The sequence below is a fragment of the Gracilinanus agilis genome, chromosome 4 (genome assembly GCF_016433145.1).
Source record: "Gracilinanus agilis isolate LMUSP501 chromosome 4, AgileGrace, whole genome shotgun sequence".
Classification (NCBI taxonomy): Eukaryota; Metazoa; Chordata; class Mammalia; order Didelphimorphia; family Didelphidae; genus Gracilinanus; species Gracilinanus agilis.
The window spans coordinates 408,635,733-408,654,859 of NC_058133.1; the positions used below are offsets into that span (position 1 = coordinate 408,635,733).

Here is a 19,127-nt window from a genome sequence, read left to right on the forward strand (position 1 = left end):
GATAATGTCTTTTACCCAGGTTCTTAGTAGTTGAGACTTACTTCTGAGTGATGTTCTATTTTTAGTTTCTCATCTGTAAATAAGGATATTGAATTAGATTGCTTCTGTTGGCCTCTTGCAATTATGTAATTCTGTTTTGTACTGTGTTCTGAGAGATTATTTTCTTCCATGATTTATAGCCTTTATAATACTACCAGTAGAATGTTATCATTAAAATAATGGGTCTTTGTCTCAGAGAGAAGTTTGAAATCATTAAAGGAAGATAATCCAAATCCAGGAACACTTCACTGTCCATCTGTAGTGTCTTTTTCAAATATTGTTGGTTTTTCTTTTCATCTACATAATATTCTTCCACTGACAAATATATCACAGATTAGTTTTAACTCTGTCCTTCCTCAGATCTCCTTGTCCTCTTCATCTTTTTATTTTTTTATTTTCATATTAAAATATACCCTTGAGTGGTTATTTCTCAAGCACCTTCACCTCCTCTTGTAAACCAGGTTATCTGAATTTTGAGCATAGTTTCTTGGATATCAGAAAAGTGAAGATGTTACTTATTTAGTGGAGTGCAAAATCTTCCCTATCCTAAGTGATTTCATCTGTACTTTTCTACTAACAACTTCCCTGGAAAACTGTTGTGACAACTCTGATGGGTGCATTTATCTACTGAGTTGTTAACCTCTTGAGGATAATAATGCTATATCTATAGTCAGTGTATATTTAAATACCATCTCTGCCACCCATTACCTGTGTAACTGAGCAAGTCATTTCTCCATGTCTAAAAAATGAATGGAGTTGGTTTTAATGTGCTTAAAGCTCTTTTCCTATCTAAAATTATGCTCCTTAGGATGCTAGTATTTCATTCCATCTTGGTAGGCACACTTAGTTTTCCTTCCTTTCTGTCACTCACTTTTTATTGACTTTGTTTTATTCTTCCTCCTCTTTTAGCTCGAGTTGTCCAGTTCATGTTCTTCCAAATACCTTTCCCCCAGTCTTCCACTCTCCTTACTACAATTCCCAAGATTTCTACATCACTTTCTTAAGTCCTTTTCTTTCTAAGCAAGTTGTCCTATTCTTTATTCCATGAAAACCAGAAGTAGAATGTTCTTTTATGAAAGATATTTCTACTCTTTGGTCTCAGATAGCAGAACTAGTAAAAACGAGAGAGTTACTAAGAACAAGAGTCCAGTTTGGTATAAGAAAAAAATGTCATAATAATTTATTGTTAGAAATTAGAATGGCCCCCCACATTAAGAAGTTGTTTGATATTTGAGATATTTGTGTTATATTCTTTATATAAAAATTTCTACAGGGCAATATTACACATTATAATTTTTATTTATTTTGCACAGTGCCGTTAATGAATATGTTCTTAACAAAAATGTGTTGAATGAATGAATATTATATTTTCATTTGTAGCTCAGGATAATAGGTTAAAAGGAAAATGGAAATAAAGTAATACATTTTTATTTATTTTAGGGTTAAAAGCTCTCCTCTCAAGCAGTCTCCAGGGTATCAGGCAGAGCTAGTTATTCAGCTTGTGTGGGTAGGTGGAGAACCACCACAACAAATAACTAGTCTTGCTGTAAATTCTTCCTATGGCATGTAAGTTTAAATTGGGGTCATTATGTGGTTTTATTATTCCTTTTTCTAAACTGTAAATTGATGCTGTTATAGTATCTACATATTTTCATGCATGTGCAAATAGCCTTAGTTTTAGAACAAATAAAATAGTTATTTTATATTTCATTATAGAGTAAATAATCTTCTCTGGTAACACTGCACACTGATGCAAAAGTAGTTGACTAATAAAGCAATGTAACATTTGGAGTAAACTTGTAATTTTATTTTATCTAACAAAGTATATTCCTCCAAAGTTTATTTCTTAGAAATGATCTTAGTGTAACATGACCTAATTTTCTATAACAGTGAACCTCAAGCATGATGTTATAGTTGGATGCTGTACATATACATATGCATATGTATTTGATACTATATGTAAAGATAAACATTATACATTTATATGTCTATGTGTATATAAAGATAAGTTCTGGTTAGTGTTAATAATAAATCTCATTAAGAGGACACATGTATTCAAACTTATGTAAAATATTATCATCAGTTATAGCCTAATGGAAATATGCAGTGCTAATTCAAATAATGTAACATCATAAGATAGGCTTCATTATTCACACTAATTGGGATCCAGCCTTAATTATTTTATAACTCCCAGTGAACTTGTAAACATACAAATATGAAAATAATATATACACATTAATATATCAATGATTCTTTTATGTATTTGTTATGGAAACTCCTTTTAATATTCTCTATCACAACTTCTCTCTAACAAATAGTCCTAGAGAGTTGCCTTAGGATCAGAAAGGCTAGGAGACTGTCTCACATCTAGTAAGCAACTGAGACAGGTTTTGAAATCATGTCCTCCTGACTCCAAATCTGGCACTCTTTAAAATATGTCATTCTATTTTTCTAAAATATTATTTATATTTAATATGGTATATATCAAAGCATAATTCCGTGAATGTATTATTACTTTCTTAGAGCATAATATTGAAAAGTCTGCTAAAAGCATATCTCTATCTCCCAATCACAAATGTTAAAATGAAATTGTACTGAATTTTTAATTGTCTTTTTGTTTTGAGACATAACATTTTTCATTTCTCTATTCCCAGAGTAGTTTTTGGCAATTGTAATGGTATTGCAATGGTTGACTATCTCCAGAAAGCTGTGCTTCTCAACCTTGGCACCATTGAATTATATGGTTCTAATGATCCTTATCGAAGAGAACCCCGATCACCACGCAAATCTCGACAACCGTCAGGAGGCAAGTGCAAAAATGGTGCAGTTCAAAGAAAATTTGAGACTCTTTCAAAATCTATCTAAACTGTTATTTTGTGAAATTAACATGTTATTCTATTAAGTAAAAAAATATTTTTATAAAAATCTCCAAGTCTTTATCCTCTTATTTGTAAGATCCATTTTTAATTTTTAAATCATTTGTTTCATTCAAAAGCTTTTATCTAAAATCCTCTTTATATGACTTTTCACAATCTTCTTTCTTCATATAAATCAAAGGTTCTTCATTTTGTGTGTGATATAGGCTGCCTTGTGAATCTAATTAAGCCAATGGGCCCTCTCTCAGAATCTGATTCTTAAATGTAGAAAATATAGTAACAAAGGATTACAAAGGAAACTAATTATGTTGGAATGCAATTGTCTCAATATTTTATTAAGTTCATAGGTTGTATGTTGAGAACTCTTCATCTAATGATTATGACCTTAATTAAGAATTTTTCTAATACAATTTAAATGTTTTTTTTTAATTATCCTTTTGCCACTTTTTGCTCCCTATTTTTGAGTAAACAGATAATCATTTCAATTCAGCAAACATTTATTAAGTACCTATTCTGAGCAAGAGCTGGGAATACAAAGACAAAAAGAAACAATCCTTATCCTCAGGGAGTTACATTCTTATGGGGCATACAATGTCTACCTCAGGAAATAAAGAGTAATTTGATGAGAGACAAAGCACAGCTAGGAGGATCAAATATGGCTTCACAGAAAAAGTAGCACTCAAGTTGAGTCATAAAGGAAGATGAGATGTGGAGATAAGTAAATAGAGCTTTCTAGACCCACAGGTGGTCTCTGTAAATGTTTGCAGGCAGGATATATGACTTTCAATTTAGGGTAGTAAATTGTAGTTTGACTGCATTGTAAAGTTTGTGAGAGGATAATAGAAAATAAAACTGTAAATATAGGTGGGAGGCATATTGTGGAAGACTTTAAACTCTTAGAGGATTTATATTTGTCTGAGAGACAGTACATCTCTGAAGATTATGAGTAAACTTCACTGCTATGAATATTTTTATACAAATAGGTCCTGTCCCCTTTTGATCTCTTTGTGATACAGACTTAGTTGCATCATTGATGGGTCAAAGGGTGTGCACAGTTTTATAATCCTTCAGGAATAGTTTCAAGTTGTTCTCCAGAATGTTTAAACAAGTTCACAATTCCAACAAGAGTTCATTAATGGAGATACTATTTTCCACATCCTTTCTAGCATTTTTTTCTTTTTCATTTTTTTCTTTTCTTTAGAAAAATTTTCCATGGTTACACGATTCATGTTCTTACTTTCCCCTTCACCTTCCCAACCCCTCCCCCCATAGCTGTCGTGCATTTCCACTGGTTTTAACATGTGTTATCCATTAAGACTTATTGACATATTATTGATAGTTACATTGATGTAGTCATTTCAAGTTTACATCCCCAATCATGTCTGCATCAAACCATGTGTTCAAGCAGTTGTTTTTCTTCTTTGTTTCCACTCCTGCAGTTCTTCCTCTGAATGTGGATAGTGTTCTTTTCCATAAGTCCCTCATAATTGTCCTGGGTCATTGCATTGCTGCTAGTACAGAAGTCCCTTATGTTAGATTTTACCACAGTGTATCAGTCTCTGTTTCAATGTTCTTCTGGCTCTGTTCCTTTCGCTCTGCATCAATTCCTGGAAGTCTTCCCAGTTCACATGGAATTCCTCCAGTTTATTATTCCTTTGAGCGCAACAGTATTCCATCACCATCATATACCACAATTTGTTCAGCCATTCCCCAAATGAAGGGCATATCCTTGTTTTCCAGTTTTTTACCACCACTAAGAGTGTGGCTATAGATATTTTTGTACAAGTCTTTTTATCTATGATCTCTTTGGGGTACAAACCCAGCAATGGTATGGCTGGATTAAAAGGCAGGCATTCTTTTAGCTCTCTTTGGGCATAATTCCAAATTGCCATCCAGAACGGTTGGTTCAGTTTGTCCCAGTTTTGCCACATCCCCTCCAACATTCATTACTCTCCCCTGCTATCATTTTAGCCAATCTGCTAGGTGTGAGGTGATACCTCAGAGTTGTTTTAATTTGCATTTCTCTAATTATTAGAGATTTAGAACACCTTCTCATGTGCTTATTCATAGTTTTGATTTCTTTATCTGAAAATTGCCTATTCATGCCCCTTGCATATTTATCAATTGGGGAATGGCTTGATTTTTTATACAATTGGTTTAACTTCTTGTATATTTGAGTAATTAGACCTCTGTCAGAATTTTTTGTTATTTCAGCATTTGTTGTTTTCCTTTCCTTTCATGTTAGCCAGTCTGATAAGTATGAGGTGATAACCTCATATTTGTTTTAATTTTCATTTCTCTAATCAATTTTTCATGACTATTAGTAGTTTTTTCATGTGACTATTTTTTTATGATACAGTGGAGTCAGAAAAACCCATCTTTCTGAAATCCAGCCTCCGAAATTTACAGTTCTATGACCCTGGGCAAGTCAGGTAAGCCTGTTTGCCTCAGTTTACTCATATGTAAAATGAGCCTAGAGAAGGAAATGGAAAACTACTTCAGTGTCTTTGTCAAGAAAGTCCCAAATGGAGTCATGAGGAATAAGACATGATTGTACACAACATTGGTAATTTTGATGTCTTTTTCTGAATGCTGCCTGTCTATGTCCTTTGACCATTTATCAGTTGGGTAATGGCTCTTATTTTCATAAATTGCATCCATTTCCATTTATTTGAGAAATGAGAAAAATTGCTTTAAAGAGAGAAAATTGTTATAGAACACAAATGCTAAGGAATGAATAAATAAGCTTATAGATCTTTAATCAAGTGTGGAAAGTTTAGAATAGATGGAAAGGGAAGAGAACAATGATGAGAACAGGGAAAGATATTCTTCTTAGAAAAAAAGAATAAAACTTAAACAAAAGAAGTTGAGGTAGAAGGAAATGGAATTTTTAATTAACCACTTAATTGAGAAGGGGAAAAAGAGGAGAATTAGATATAGTCAGTAAAAGAAGCAAAAATGAACTGAATAAACTAAGAAAAACCCCAAAACTAGAAAAAAGTTTGACACATGGTGGAGTGTGGCAGTGGGGATAGGAGAAGAAATAGTTTGTGGAGATAGGATTACATCAAAATAAATTTATCACAACTACTTTTGGGGAAAATTATAATGGGATGACATGATAAAGGAATAGTGACCTAAAATAAAATTTAAAAAAATACTTGAGACACAAAAAGAAAAAGTACCAAACCTAAATCATAGCTTATTCTTTCTCTCCTTTTTTCCCTCTCTTCCTTTTCTTTCCCTCTCTCATTTGTGTCTTTCTCTTCTGTTCTTTTGAAGACTTGGTATGCTTAAAGGTGGTAGAGAAGAGAATTAGTAGATAGGGAGAGGTTAAAGATTTGATTAGAGAAAACATAGGATGAATGAAGCTGCAGTCTAGTGGAGAAGCTAAAAGAGAGTCATATAAAGAGATTAATCTTTGCATGGAAAAAGACCATCGTATTTTTAGAATAGAGATTAAATCAAGGGGTTTTCAGATGGAAAAAAAGGGGAGAAGAGGGTACTGGATCAAGAATGTTTTCATATTCATTATCATTATACAGAGAAGTTTGCTATCTTTCATAAGACTAACAAATGATAGATCGACATAGTACAAATAAAACCCTCAAAATATCCTTGATAATTCAACAAATAAATTCTACTATAACTGAAGCATTATTACAAACTAGCAATAACAACAATAATAATACACTTACATATTACTTTAAAGTTTACAAAGTGCTCATTTGTCACTATTATGGTACCGTCACTGACATACATAACACACTAAGAACTCATATCTGCAAGCAACATGGAACACTGACAGCAAAGCGGGTTGGAGCAAGAAGACAGAAGACTGAATATTTTGCTTTGTATGTTAATGATAGATGGACTTGTGTAACAGAAGGTTTGCATATGGAACAGATGTGGGTAAGTATTCAGTTAAAATGATCAATAACATATAGGACACACTTATAACATAATTTGCAATACCACATAACTCAGTAATTAAAATTCATGATAATATAAACAAATGGGAGTTGATCAACTTAAAGTAGAAGCATTGCAATAGATATGAACATTATAGAGTAAGTTTTTATCTCTAAGGAGCATTTCATATATTCCTATGAGATAACAGCAAAGGACATTGTGTATCTTTAGTAAAAGACCTTTAAGGTTTTCTGTACCTATTTCAAGGGGGATTTTAGATCTTCCTAATAGGTGATTCTAAAAGGATATGCATATAGTTTGTACATAGCTTATAAAGAGTCTTTAAATAGTATGTACAAAGAATATAAATGCTATATAGATTTGAACATATCTGTATATTTGTGCATAGTTAGATTTCTTAAAAGATTCTTAGTGTTCTTAGCATTGTAAGTTGGATTTTGAGTTTTACTGTAGAAAGCTTTTGGTTTCCTGTATTAGCATAGTATTTTAGCATAGTTTAAAAGGTTGGTTTGAATTTTTTCTTAGATAGGATTTGTAGGATGCAGTTTGAATTTGGAGTAGGTTTTGATTTAGATGGGCTTTTGTTTTCTGTAATAGTGTAGGCTGCAATTTGTTGTTCTGTTACTGTATTTTTGCAAATGTTTGCATTTTGGATTTCTGTAATTGTACAGTTTGGACTTGCATGTTTGCAAGTATTTTCCTTGATTTTTTTCCTGTTTCTTGAAATTCTCTTTTTATCCTCAGCATAGATTATTTTAGCATAGTTAGAATAGTGATAGAGTAAGATAAGCTTAAGAAAAAGACTTTTTGGGGAGGAGAATAGTATGATAAGTTTAGGAATAAGATTAGACATTACATGGGTTACTAAAATCCAATGGGATAGAGTCTATCTACTCATAGGCTTGCAAGGAGGATTATTAGGTGTAAAATAGACTTGGATTTGATAAGTTAGTGAAAGGAGTGAATCCTGACAGGCTTTCAGACAGTCTTGGTTGGAACTTTGAGTCAAATTCTTGATAGAATTCTGTGGTGCTGTTAAGAATTGAAGTTTTCCAACTGTCACTCTGTCTCTTGGGCTAAGCAAGATCCTGGAGGCTGCTTTTCCTGACTCTCTTTCTGGCTGTTCCCTGTGAAAACCATGGGAATACTGGCTTTACAGTTTGGGAAGAGAGAAGTGGCAGTTTGACAGTGGTTGGAGTAAAGAAGACTGATAGAAAAGAAGCAAGAAGATCTTTTGTCTTTATCTCTGTAAGACAGCAGAGTGGAGGCAAGGCTTTGGCCTTGTGTAGGCTAGGAAACCATTTCTGGTTGACCTGGCTCAACTTTGACTAGGCTGACACAGTGACTGAAGAACTTTGGAGACAATGTTTTTTAAGAAATATATATATATAAGTTTATAAGGATATTAGAAATAGGTTAATAAATTAGTGTTTGGGGAACTTGATAGATTAAGGAGAGTGAGAGCAGGTCTGGTTTTTACCAGATGGAAGTGGTTCTCTTGAGAGACCTTGAGTTGGGTGTGATTGAGTTAGTCCCCTTCTTTTTAGACTTGGAGAACTCCTTATCTTTGAACCCTATCAACTATCCTTTAATTCCTTTACTTTAAAATATTAAATAGAAGTTTTGAGTTTGTACATCTGTCTCCCAGACCCTTACTGTCAGCCAGTTTTTACTAGGCCCTAAAAATCTATCAACTCACAAGACCAGCTGGCCTTTTTACCAACAACTAAGAAGAAACTTCCGGATACAATTTCCAAAATTATCTTAACATTTCTAATACTTGTCATTTCTTTAGTATCCTACTTTATCCTAGTTTAGCCTTACTTTGAAGAGCTACAAATTCATAGAATGAATTGTATCTTTAAAATTGATTTTTGAAAACTACTTTGATCATAAAATGAGATGTTTTTGTTTAATATATGTGTAATTAAAGTATCTAGGAAGAGGCATTTTCAAATTTTACCCTATTTTTGTACTGGTCTACGTAATTACTTTATTTTAAAATTTGATCATTTTGACACCAAATAAGATCATTTATACTAACATTTAAAGTAAACATTTCAGAAACATATTTCTTTTAAAATTAAAATTTATATTTATTTACCATCTGTCTTAGAATCAATACTATAAATTGGCTCTAAGGCAAAAGAGTGGTAAGAGCTAGGCAATGGAGTAGTGACTTACCATGGGTTGCACAACTAGTAATTGTCTGAGGGCAGACTTCAACCCAGGTCTTCCAGTCTCTGGACCTGGCTTTCAATATCCCCAAAATATATTTAAAGAAACCATTTTCAGATTGTAAATGAAATACTTTAGTCTTCAAAAGATCATATACATCACAAGTAATTTCTTTTCCATTCAGAGAAAGCTAATAACAACTTAGATATTGTATTCTTTAAAAAAATTAGTTTGTCACATCATACCTAGTTAACTCCCTTGCTTCCCTCCTGTTAGACAAGGTCTAATCTGACAAAAAGATATATGTATATATAAAACTATATCTTCCTTATTTCTATTTATCAGTTCTTTCTCTGGGGATAGACATACAAAGAATATTTCTGTTGCTGTTTATAGTGATCACTTGGTTCTGTTCATTTTACTCTTCATAATTTCATGTGGGTCTTTCTACGTTTTTTCAAAATTAATTTTTATAATTTTTTTACAGCACAGTAGTATTAAATCACAGTCATATTCCACAACTTGTTTAGCCATTCTCCAGTTGAGGGGCTCTTTGCCACCACAAAGAGAGCTGCTTTAAGTAATTTAAAACAAATAGGACGACCTTATGTGAATGAATTTGAGGAGGCTTCTCTGTAGATAAAGCTACCTTTATGAGATTTTTCACCTTCCATTTCATTCTACCTTTTATTATTATAGCTCTAGCCATTGTTCACCTCCTATTTCTCCATTAAAAAGGTTCTAATGATTCACCAGATATCAATCCAGATGCAGACAAATCCCATTTCATCCTTAATACAGCATTAAAGATGCCCTCAGATTAATCTTAATAATCCTAATATTACTACTCTTAGCAAAATTTTCACCAGATATGCTAGGTGACCTAGACAACTTTATATCTGTCAACCCACTCAATACGCCTCCACATATTAAATCAGAATTATACTTGTTATTTGCCTACACAATCCTTCGATCCATCCCTAATAAATTAGGAGGAGTCCTAGCCCTACTAGCATCTGTCTTAGTCTTACTAACTATCCCCCTCCTCCAAAAATCCTTATAACAAAGCCTAATATTTTGACTCATATCACAAATGCTATTTTGAATCCTAAAAACTAACCTTTTAACACTGACCTGAATCAGAGGACAGCCAATACAGCAACCATATATCATCATTGGCTAATTAGCCTCAGTCTTCTACTTTACACTTTTTATCATCCTAATACCCCTAGCAGGCATATTTGAAAACTGCATACTAAAACCAAAATACTCAGAACTCACTCTCCAAGTAATTTAATAAAAATACTGGCCTTGTAAGTTAGCAATGAAGGAAAACTCCGTTCTACGACATTACTTAAGAAGAAGGTGACCAGATACCTCACCATCAATACTCAAAGCTGATATTCTACTTAAACTACTTCCTGATTAAAAAATTTCAGTTTGTATGCTTTCCTAGTATTAATTTACTTTATTAAAGAAAAACTAAGTTTTTTACTATGTATATGCATATGGATTTATTTACCACTAACCTATCCCATATGCATTATACTCTTATATTACTAATTACATTATACTCATATATTAACAATATAAATATTGATTAGTACTCTATTTTGTGTAGCATATGAATATTCTTAACCTATTATATAGCATAATTTTACATAAGACATATTATGTAGATGGGCATTTTTTTTTCTTTTTTCTTTGATTTTTTTTTTCTAGGAAATAAACCTAATAGTGGTATTGCTGGGTTAAAATATATGCAGTTTTATAATTCTTTGAGTATAATCCCAGAATGCTTTCCAAAATGGTTGGATCAGTCCAACAATATATTTAAGATTCCCATTTTTTCCACATCTCCAACATTTGTCATTTTGTGTTTTTATTGTTTTAGCCAATTTTATTGGTGAGGCGATATTTCAGAGTTGTTTTGATTTGCATTTCTCTAGTCAATAATGATTTAGAGCATTTTTTGTCTAGCAGTAGCTTTGATTCTTCATGTAAATGCTGTGTGTTCATATCTTTGAACATGTATTAATAGGGGAATGTCTCATATTCTTATATATATGACAAAATCCTCTTTATATTTTAGACATGAGACCTCTATCCCAGAAACTGTCTGAAAAATTTTTCCTAAACTTATTGTTTTCTTCTAATCTTGGCTACATTATAGTACTCTCATTAATGCAATTTTAAAAATAATACTTAGTCTTTTGGGTAAAGTTATATAATCAGCAAATTAGTAGATTAGATGTGCTGACAAATCTATTTTCCTAATAACTCTTTGCCAGCAAACCCCACACCCCAACTAAGAGATGCTATCTTTTTATGTGGTTGTTCATATATCATAGTCAACTTTAAAAAAACCAAACAACTATTAATAATATCACTGTCCATTCCGGTGATTTCATCTATATAGAAAGTTCCTTAGTGAGAAAATTATCAAGCTACCAATTCATATTATCAACTGATCTACAATTTATACATAGTCTTTTAGATCTGCCAGTGGTGCTCAGTTATTGTTTGACTTGTAGTGGGGTGACACAGCTAATGAATCAATGGTGGGACCCGAACCCAGTTTGCCTTAACTCAGAGGCCAGTTTTCTATTACTTATGTGACACTGCTTTTACAACTGTTTCTTAAGCCTGGTAAAATGATAAATTGTACTTTTGCCCCAAATGTGATGTCCTATTATTTTTTACATATTTAGAAGTTTGATAAATTGACCATTAAGTAAAAAAACAGTAGCATCTGCATAGACACAATCTAATAATTTGCCCATTAGCTGAAAATGGAAAAGCTAAAAACTTAATTATTTTAGAAAACAGTATAATTCATATTTGTATATATAACATTTGTTTTATGTTCATATTTTTCAGCTGGTCTGTGTGATATTAATGAAGGGACTGTAGTACCAGAGGATCGTTGCAAGTCACCCACTTCTGGTAATTCTGGTTTTTCTTACTTTTGATAATTATAGTTATATAGAAGCCAATAATTATTATGACTTATTGTTAATTATATACCAATTTAAGGTAACAAGTCTGCAAGAGCATTTCGTATGGGTGTGGGTACAGCTGTGTATATGTGCCACTTGATTTGTCTTTTTTTTAAGACAAGAGTTCTTAATTTGTGAAATGTGTGTATGTGTATATGCATACATACCTATGTTTACAAATATACATATATGTGCACATGTGTAACCTTTTCTAATATAGTTGGATTCTTTTATAATCCTATGTTGCTTATTTTATGCATTTCAAAACACTATTCTGAGAAGCAGCCCATGACAAAGATGATTTAGAACTCCTATGTGAAGACATTTTTTTTCTGATTAAATTGAAAGCATTTCCTTCACTAGGGAAATCCACACCAGTTAACTGGTCATAGAGTAATATGCTCAAATTTAGAATGTTAGCATTTCCTTTGAAATATTCGTTCTCTTGTTCTTTGACCTAATGTTTTAATGAGTTCTAGTAATTTTGATAACATGGGCATTCCTGGTATATTTGGGTGGTATGGAAAGAAGAATAAAAATATTGTGAATATTTAATATTTACTTTCTTATAATTTGTGAATGAAAATATTTTTCCTTTGAAATTAAAAATGATTAGTACTTATTTAACATTTCATGTTATAGTCAAAATAAAAAAAAGCTTTTTTTATAAAATATAAGTTTATAGGATAAAAAGACAAAAATATTAATTAGCTGTTATTGAGTTATTTCTCACCTATGTCTGATCCATGATTCTCTGTGCCTTCTTTCTCTGTTGAGATTTTTCAAGAATATTGTGCTTGATATCTGGAACCCTCAACCCCCTGTCCCCTGATTTAGGCCAAGAAGAAGTGAAGTTAAAGAATTAGTGATTCAGGATAGGGAGAAAGGGGAAATACATACATATATACATACATATTTATGACAGCTAACTACTGTATTTTATTTAAGGGTCTTGGCTTTGAATATTCTTCAGTTTTCTAATAATTGAATAGTCCTCTATAAAGTTTATTTAGTAGTCAAGAATTTAGTGATAGAATCTTTTGGGCTTTGAGAATAATATGAGTAATATATTCAAAAACTAAATCTGAACTTATCTGTAATAAAATGCAATTTCCTACCTATGACATATATAGTATACCCCTAAGCATATCAACTAACCTCTCTAGACTAACACTCAAAGACTGTAAGTTACAAATTAGTTGCCGGGAATTTCCTTACTGGGAGTTCCTCACATTGATAAAATCGCAAATCTAGATTCCCTCCCACTCCCTACATATCCACACATGGAACCTAATGACAGAATTTATGCTAAATAAACCAACATTGTTTCATCAAGAATTTACATATATGACCCAGAGTGTGGGTAGCCTAACTAAAGGAATTGGAAATAATGTTGTATATGGTAATTTTTATTAAAATTAATACCATATGACTACATAAGTTGTACTGTAACTATGATGATAAATATAGGTGTTAAATAGTTTTAGACATAAGCCATACAGGCTGCCAAAAATTTAGAATGAATGATTTTCCTTTACTTAAAAAATTGACATTAAATTACCATAAAAATTGAAAAAAAACAACAACAAAAATACCTATTCCAGTATCCATCCCCCAAAAGTGTGTAAAATATATCCGTATTTCAGTGCTTTTAAAGAAACCTTTGGTCCATATCCATGTTTTTATTTTAATAATGATTCCTGCAGTTCTAGATTCATCTCCTTAATGACTCAATCCCAAATATAAAGTAGGTGGGAAAGGATGAGATTGTTATTTCATTGGTTTAGAGAACTCCTGGGTGAGAAAACTTCCCACACAAATACAGCTGAGTATTTTCACAACAATCTCTCATCTTGAAGAGTTGGCTACAGAAGCCAGTATTTGGCAGAGGCAAAGGTAATAATCCTATATTACAGGTAGTACTTAAACCCAGATGTTTCTGGCTTTGAAGATGACTGTCCATATACTATGCTGCCTTCTTCTGCCTTCCAATAAGAAATGTGAAAAATAAATTATATATTCAAAATTAATTACTTTCTATGTCATAGTTTTTCTAAAAAGGAGTACAAGCACTCAGAGAAATTCATTTTAAAAAATGAAGTTAACTGGTCAGGAACTTTTGTCAGGCACATTTTTATACATTGTTAACCCAATGTAAAATTAAAGTTCTCGGTTCAGGCTGATAAAGTGACTAAAAGTGGAGAGAGAGGTAATGACATGAGGTAAAAGTAGAGATTTAAATGAGGCTGAATTAATCTATTCTCTTTTTACTATATTATTATAGTCTATGTATATAGTCTTCTGTTCACCTTTCATCCATTTATAATTCAATAAAGTTCATTCTTTGCTTATCTTCCTGAGGCATCTTTATAATTTCATTGTTCTAATCTTTATTTGTAGTACAAAAGATATTATAATCTTTTTTAGTAGTAAAGTAATACTTTCCTTACAACAGTTGTGTGAGGTGATTAGTCTAAATCAGGGGTCGGCAACATATGGCTCTCGAGCCATATCTGGCTCTTTTGAGGGCCAGATATGGCTTTTTCTGCAGGAGCCATAAAGTCAATTTTTTTTTCAGGCGCTTTTTCAGGAGCGCCCACTGTGAGCACTGTACGGCTCTCAGGAAATTACATTTTAAAAAATGTGGCGTTTAGGGCTCTCATGGCCAAAAAGGTTGCTGACCCCTGGTCTATATGTTATTGTACTCATTTTAGACGCTCAGAACAATTTAGACCATAGTCAGAAGATTGTAGATTTGGAACTGGAGGGGACATTTTACAATAATATATTACAATCTCCTTCTTTTACAGATGGAGGAGATGGAGGCTCAGAGAGTTATTTCAGTGAGTTGCCTTAGTAGGGTTTTGATCTCAAGTACTGTGAGAATTCAGCTCTCTTTACCACAAGTTCATTATTCTTTTCTACAATTTCACAAACCATTCCAGTGAGGAAATAATAATGTGAACTGTTAAATTAACATAAATTTGTCAAGTAATAAAAAGAATGAAGTAGAGAAGAGAGCTAGAAGATATAAAATTAAATATGAGAAGTTAAAATTATCCTTAACTTAAATTGAGATTTGTGGTTCTTTGTGATATAACATATAAAGGGAAAAAAATGAAAGGTAACTCTTTTTAAGTTACTTTAAATTCAAATTTTAAAATATCTTAATTATTCCAGTAATTAATAGTATCATTTTTTTCTACTGTCATCCATTAAATGCAAATATGCTTTATGTTGAATATGCAACAGATTTAGCTTGCAACTGTCTGTCAACCATTTCTGGACTTTAATCATATTTGGATTTCCCTAGAACTTTAATAAGTTCTTACATATTATCTTCATATCACCAAGTAATAGAAAAATGGGATAAATTCATTATACTTTTTTATTTGAACATTTAAAAATCTATTATACATTGAAAGATACTTTACATTTTTTTTTAATTTTTTTTTTTTAAACCCTTAACTTATGTGTATTGACTTATAGGTGGAAGAGTGGTAAGGGTAGGCAATGGGGGTCAAGTGACTTGCCCAGGGTCACACAGCTGGGAAGTGTCTGAGGCCGGATTTGAACCTAGGACCTCCCGTCTCTAGGCCTGGCTCTCAATCCACTGAGCTACCCAGCTGCCCCCTTACATTTTTTAAACAATACAAGTTGAGCTAATATTTCAGATATAATTATTTTAGTAAGACAAAGTAGTTTTTTGACTATCACAAATCAGATAGTACTATAACTTCATATGGACATTTTCATGTGAAAAAAAATCTAATTTTGGTTTTATGTAGCTGTACACACATATGTAAGGTTTATGTGTTTATGTACTTAAATATACCACTAATTGTTCTCTCTCCTTAAAGGAGCTTGTTGCAGAATTTTGTATTTGACATTAATACATTTTAAAAGATAGCTAATACAAAATTAAAATCTTCCAGGATGTTCATTTTTGTCCTTGCTTTTCAAAAAGTAAGATTTTAAGTGTGTTTTTATCTCATAACCACTAGTTTTTTTTTAATATGGAAGACGTATACCTACTTCCAATTTTGAATATTGCAATGAACCTAGAAATCGCCTCTTAACTTCATATCATTTTCTTAATAAGTGTTTCTATAAAGATTCATCAAGATCCCCCAATAAAGTGCTATTTTAAAGGGAGTAGGTTAACCCTTTTCCTACCATAAAAATAATTATATTTAACAATCAACAGTGGATAAAATAATACATAACGAGAAAAACATAGCATAAAAGTCAGGTTTCTTGTTTAGTCAATATTTTTACCTAAGGTACAATCATAAGTAACCATAATTCTCTTTGAAAGAACAAACTTGATTCTACAAATTCGGTTGCAAATACTTTTACTTTTATAAAAAAAATGGGGAAAAAGTGAAATATTTTCTTGTTTACATGAAGTGTGCAAGAGAGATGCCTTTGAATTCTCACAACTGGAATCTGGCTTGGGGTTATGCTCATAGTTACAGGGTTTTTTTTTAATCTAAAACAGAAGCCTCAGTGAAGGGGGAAGAAAATTTAAAATAGGAAAGACATTTGGGAGAATAGAAAAGCAAAAATGCTTAAACAATTTTATCTAGCAGTTATTAACAATAATAGACTTTAAGTACATCATTGTTTATTAGAATAAAATCAAACAGTGTCAGGAAATCTTTTAATCCTTTAACAACTTGAAGATATAAATCAGAAAAATAATTAGCTCAAGTAATCATTTTTTGTTTCAGTGAGTTTCCTCCATTTCATCTCATCTTTTAAAATATCTTACTAAGAGAAGAACAGAGTATCAATTATATTTTAATACATAACTCTAAATAGAGATTTCTGTACCTTAAGTTACCATCCTTAGTTATCAGCCAGTCTCACAACCTCTGAGGCATTTGAACTCATCACTTTCCAATCAGTTACCAAGTCTTATTAATTCTTCCACTCGAATATTGAAATACCCACTTCTTGAATCTGCCTTTTTCTCTCTGATCATATACCTTCCACACTTGTACAAGACCTCATCTCTAAATGCTTGTTGATTGATTGACCAATTTAGATTGCTCAGGTAGCCACTTTCTCTCCATATTCATCATCCATGAATTTATTAAATTCATATTCGTAAGGCACAAAGTATTGCATTTCCTGCTTTTTTCTATGCCTGAAATACTCTTTTCCACCTCTCCTTCTTGGAATCTTTAACTTCCTTTAAGGTTCAGTTCAGATTTCATATCCTAAAGCCTTTCCCAATCCTGCCCTCACTTGTTTTTGTTTCCTCCCCTATGCTGCAATTACTTTGTAGCCATCTTCATATATGGTTTTTTAAAAATTTAATTACATATATATGCATATATATATATATATGTTCTCCCTTCTCAGTAGATTATAATCTCTTTCATGTGTCAGAGACTACAATTTTATTTTGTATCCTCAGTGCCTTGTCCATTAAAAGTGTAGGTTAAAAACTTGGATTGAATTGTATTTTGGCTTAAGATTTAGTTTTGATTGTTGTTACTGTACTTATGATTCTAGGAACTATTATGGTTCTAACAAAATAAAAGTTTTCTTACTAATATAATTACATTTTATGGATTATTTTGGTTTTTCCCCCCTTTGTTATAATTCTGCCTTTGGCAAAACTTCAGTATTTGTAAATTATGACCATTCTGCATGTTCATTTCACTGTCTTCATTTATGTAGGTTCTACGTCGCCAAACAATTCTGATGATGAACAAAAAGTGACTAATTTTATAGAAAAGGGTATAGTATGTTTGATATTTAAAGCATTTTATTTATTTTATTTATACTTCATTTAATTTTCTTTGAATAGATTTTGACATTTTATTTCAAAATGTTATTTCCAGTGAAGACCAAAAGCAGAAAATTTTCCAAGATGGTAGCCAATGATATCGGTAGGAAATAGAAAATTCTTTTTGTTCTTAATCCAGTGCCTTGCTATACACAATGCTAACCCTACTTTAAAAAATTATCAAATGGAATTTTGTGGCATTCTTTGCATATTAATTTATTATTCTTTGTGATAAATAATAATCTTTCCAGCTACTTCTCTTCTAAACTCATTGGGCTTACAATTATCGAAAAATCAATTACATGTGGAATGCAGCTTTCTTTAATTTAGTGTGACTTTGTCTATTTTGGATAATATTTCAGAATATAACAGGGTTCAGTTTATTCATTAAGCAGTATGTTTTCAACACTTTTTTTCTGTTATGTCTTTTTTTTCTTTCAGTTATTTCTCCTACATTTTTAAAAGATTGCTTAATTTCCTTAATTTTTTTAAGAACAGATTTTTTTCAGCATTTTGACTGTGGATATTTTTGGATCAGAGGAAATTTTGTAGTGAAAACAGTGATTTCACTGTAAAAACAGATCATTTCATTTTAATATTTTATCCACCTATATTTTCTTTTGTGTTTTTTAAACAAAATTATCCAATGAAAGAATCTTAAACTGTAAAACAAGAGGGTATTATACTAAATGTGTAATCTCATAGTAAAAGCACTTTCTTATATGATTTAGGGGCATATAAATATTTGACACAAGTTTTATTTTCATACTTCATTATTTTGAAAATCAGTTCTGGAGAAAGAATATGCCTTATCTCTTTACAAAATTTGTATTGTTTACTATTTTGATTTTTTCCCCAAAGAATTTCTTGATTAATTTCTGAATGTAAAAAAATCTCATGTTTTTATCAAGTATAAGACTTTAAAAATTTTGATTCATGTTGCATACAATTATAAATTGAACCCTGTTATGATCTTGTGGATAAGTATTGTTGGGATATAAAGGGGAAAAGGTATATGGTTTCTTCTGGGAAAGGAACTTTTCTTTAATGATATCACAAAAAAGTATTTTAGTCTCTTTGGCATTGGTGGTTTGTTAGTCAATCAATAATAATTTTTAAGCCATTAAAATTGCATAGTGCAGCTTTTTTTTCACTAGTTTTATTTTGTAGCATTGTATGGTTACTTCCTGATTAATAAATATTTGCTGAAACTCATCTAAGACTTTCATATTGTAGCTTAGGAAATACACCTTTGGGAATTAGTTTATTTTAGCAGTTTCATTTGTGATGAAAGATTTTATA

The 19,127-nt window shown here is 31.6% G+C and overlaps 1 protein-coding gene across 1 annotated transcript in view; it reads left to right on the top strand.

Annotated features, from left to right (window-relative positions):
• The window catches only part of STXBP5 (syntaxin binding protein 5), a 252,000-nt gene that overhangs the window by 159,629 nt on the left and 73,244 nt on the right, over positions 1–19,127 (top strand). Inside the window, 5 exon segments of the mRNA XM_044675457.1 lie at positions 1,480–1,605; positions 2,694–2,845; positions 11,907–11,972; positions 17,717–17,776; positions 17,881–17,928. Coding sequence (XP_044531392.1) covers positions 1,480–1,605; positions 2,694–2,845; positions 11,907–11,972; positions 17,717–17,776; positions 17,881–17,928 — 452 coding nt within the window.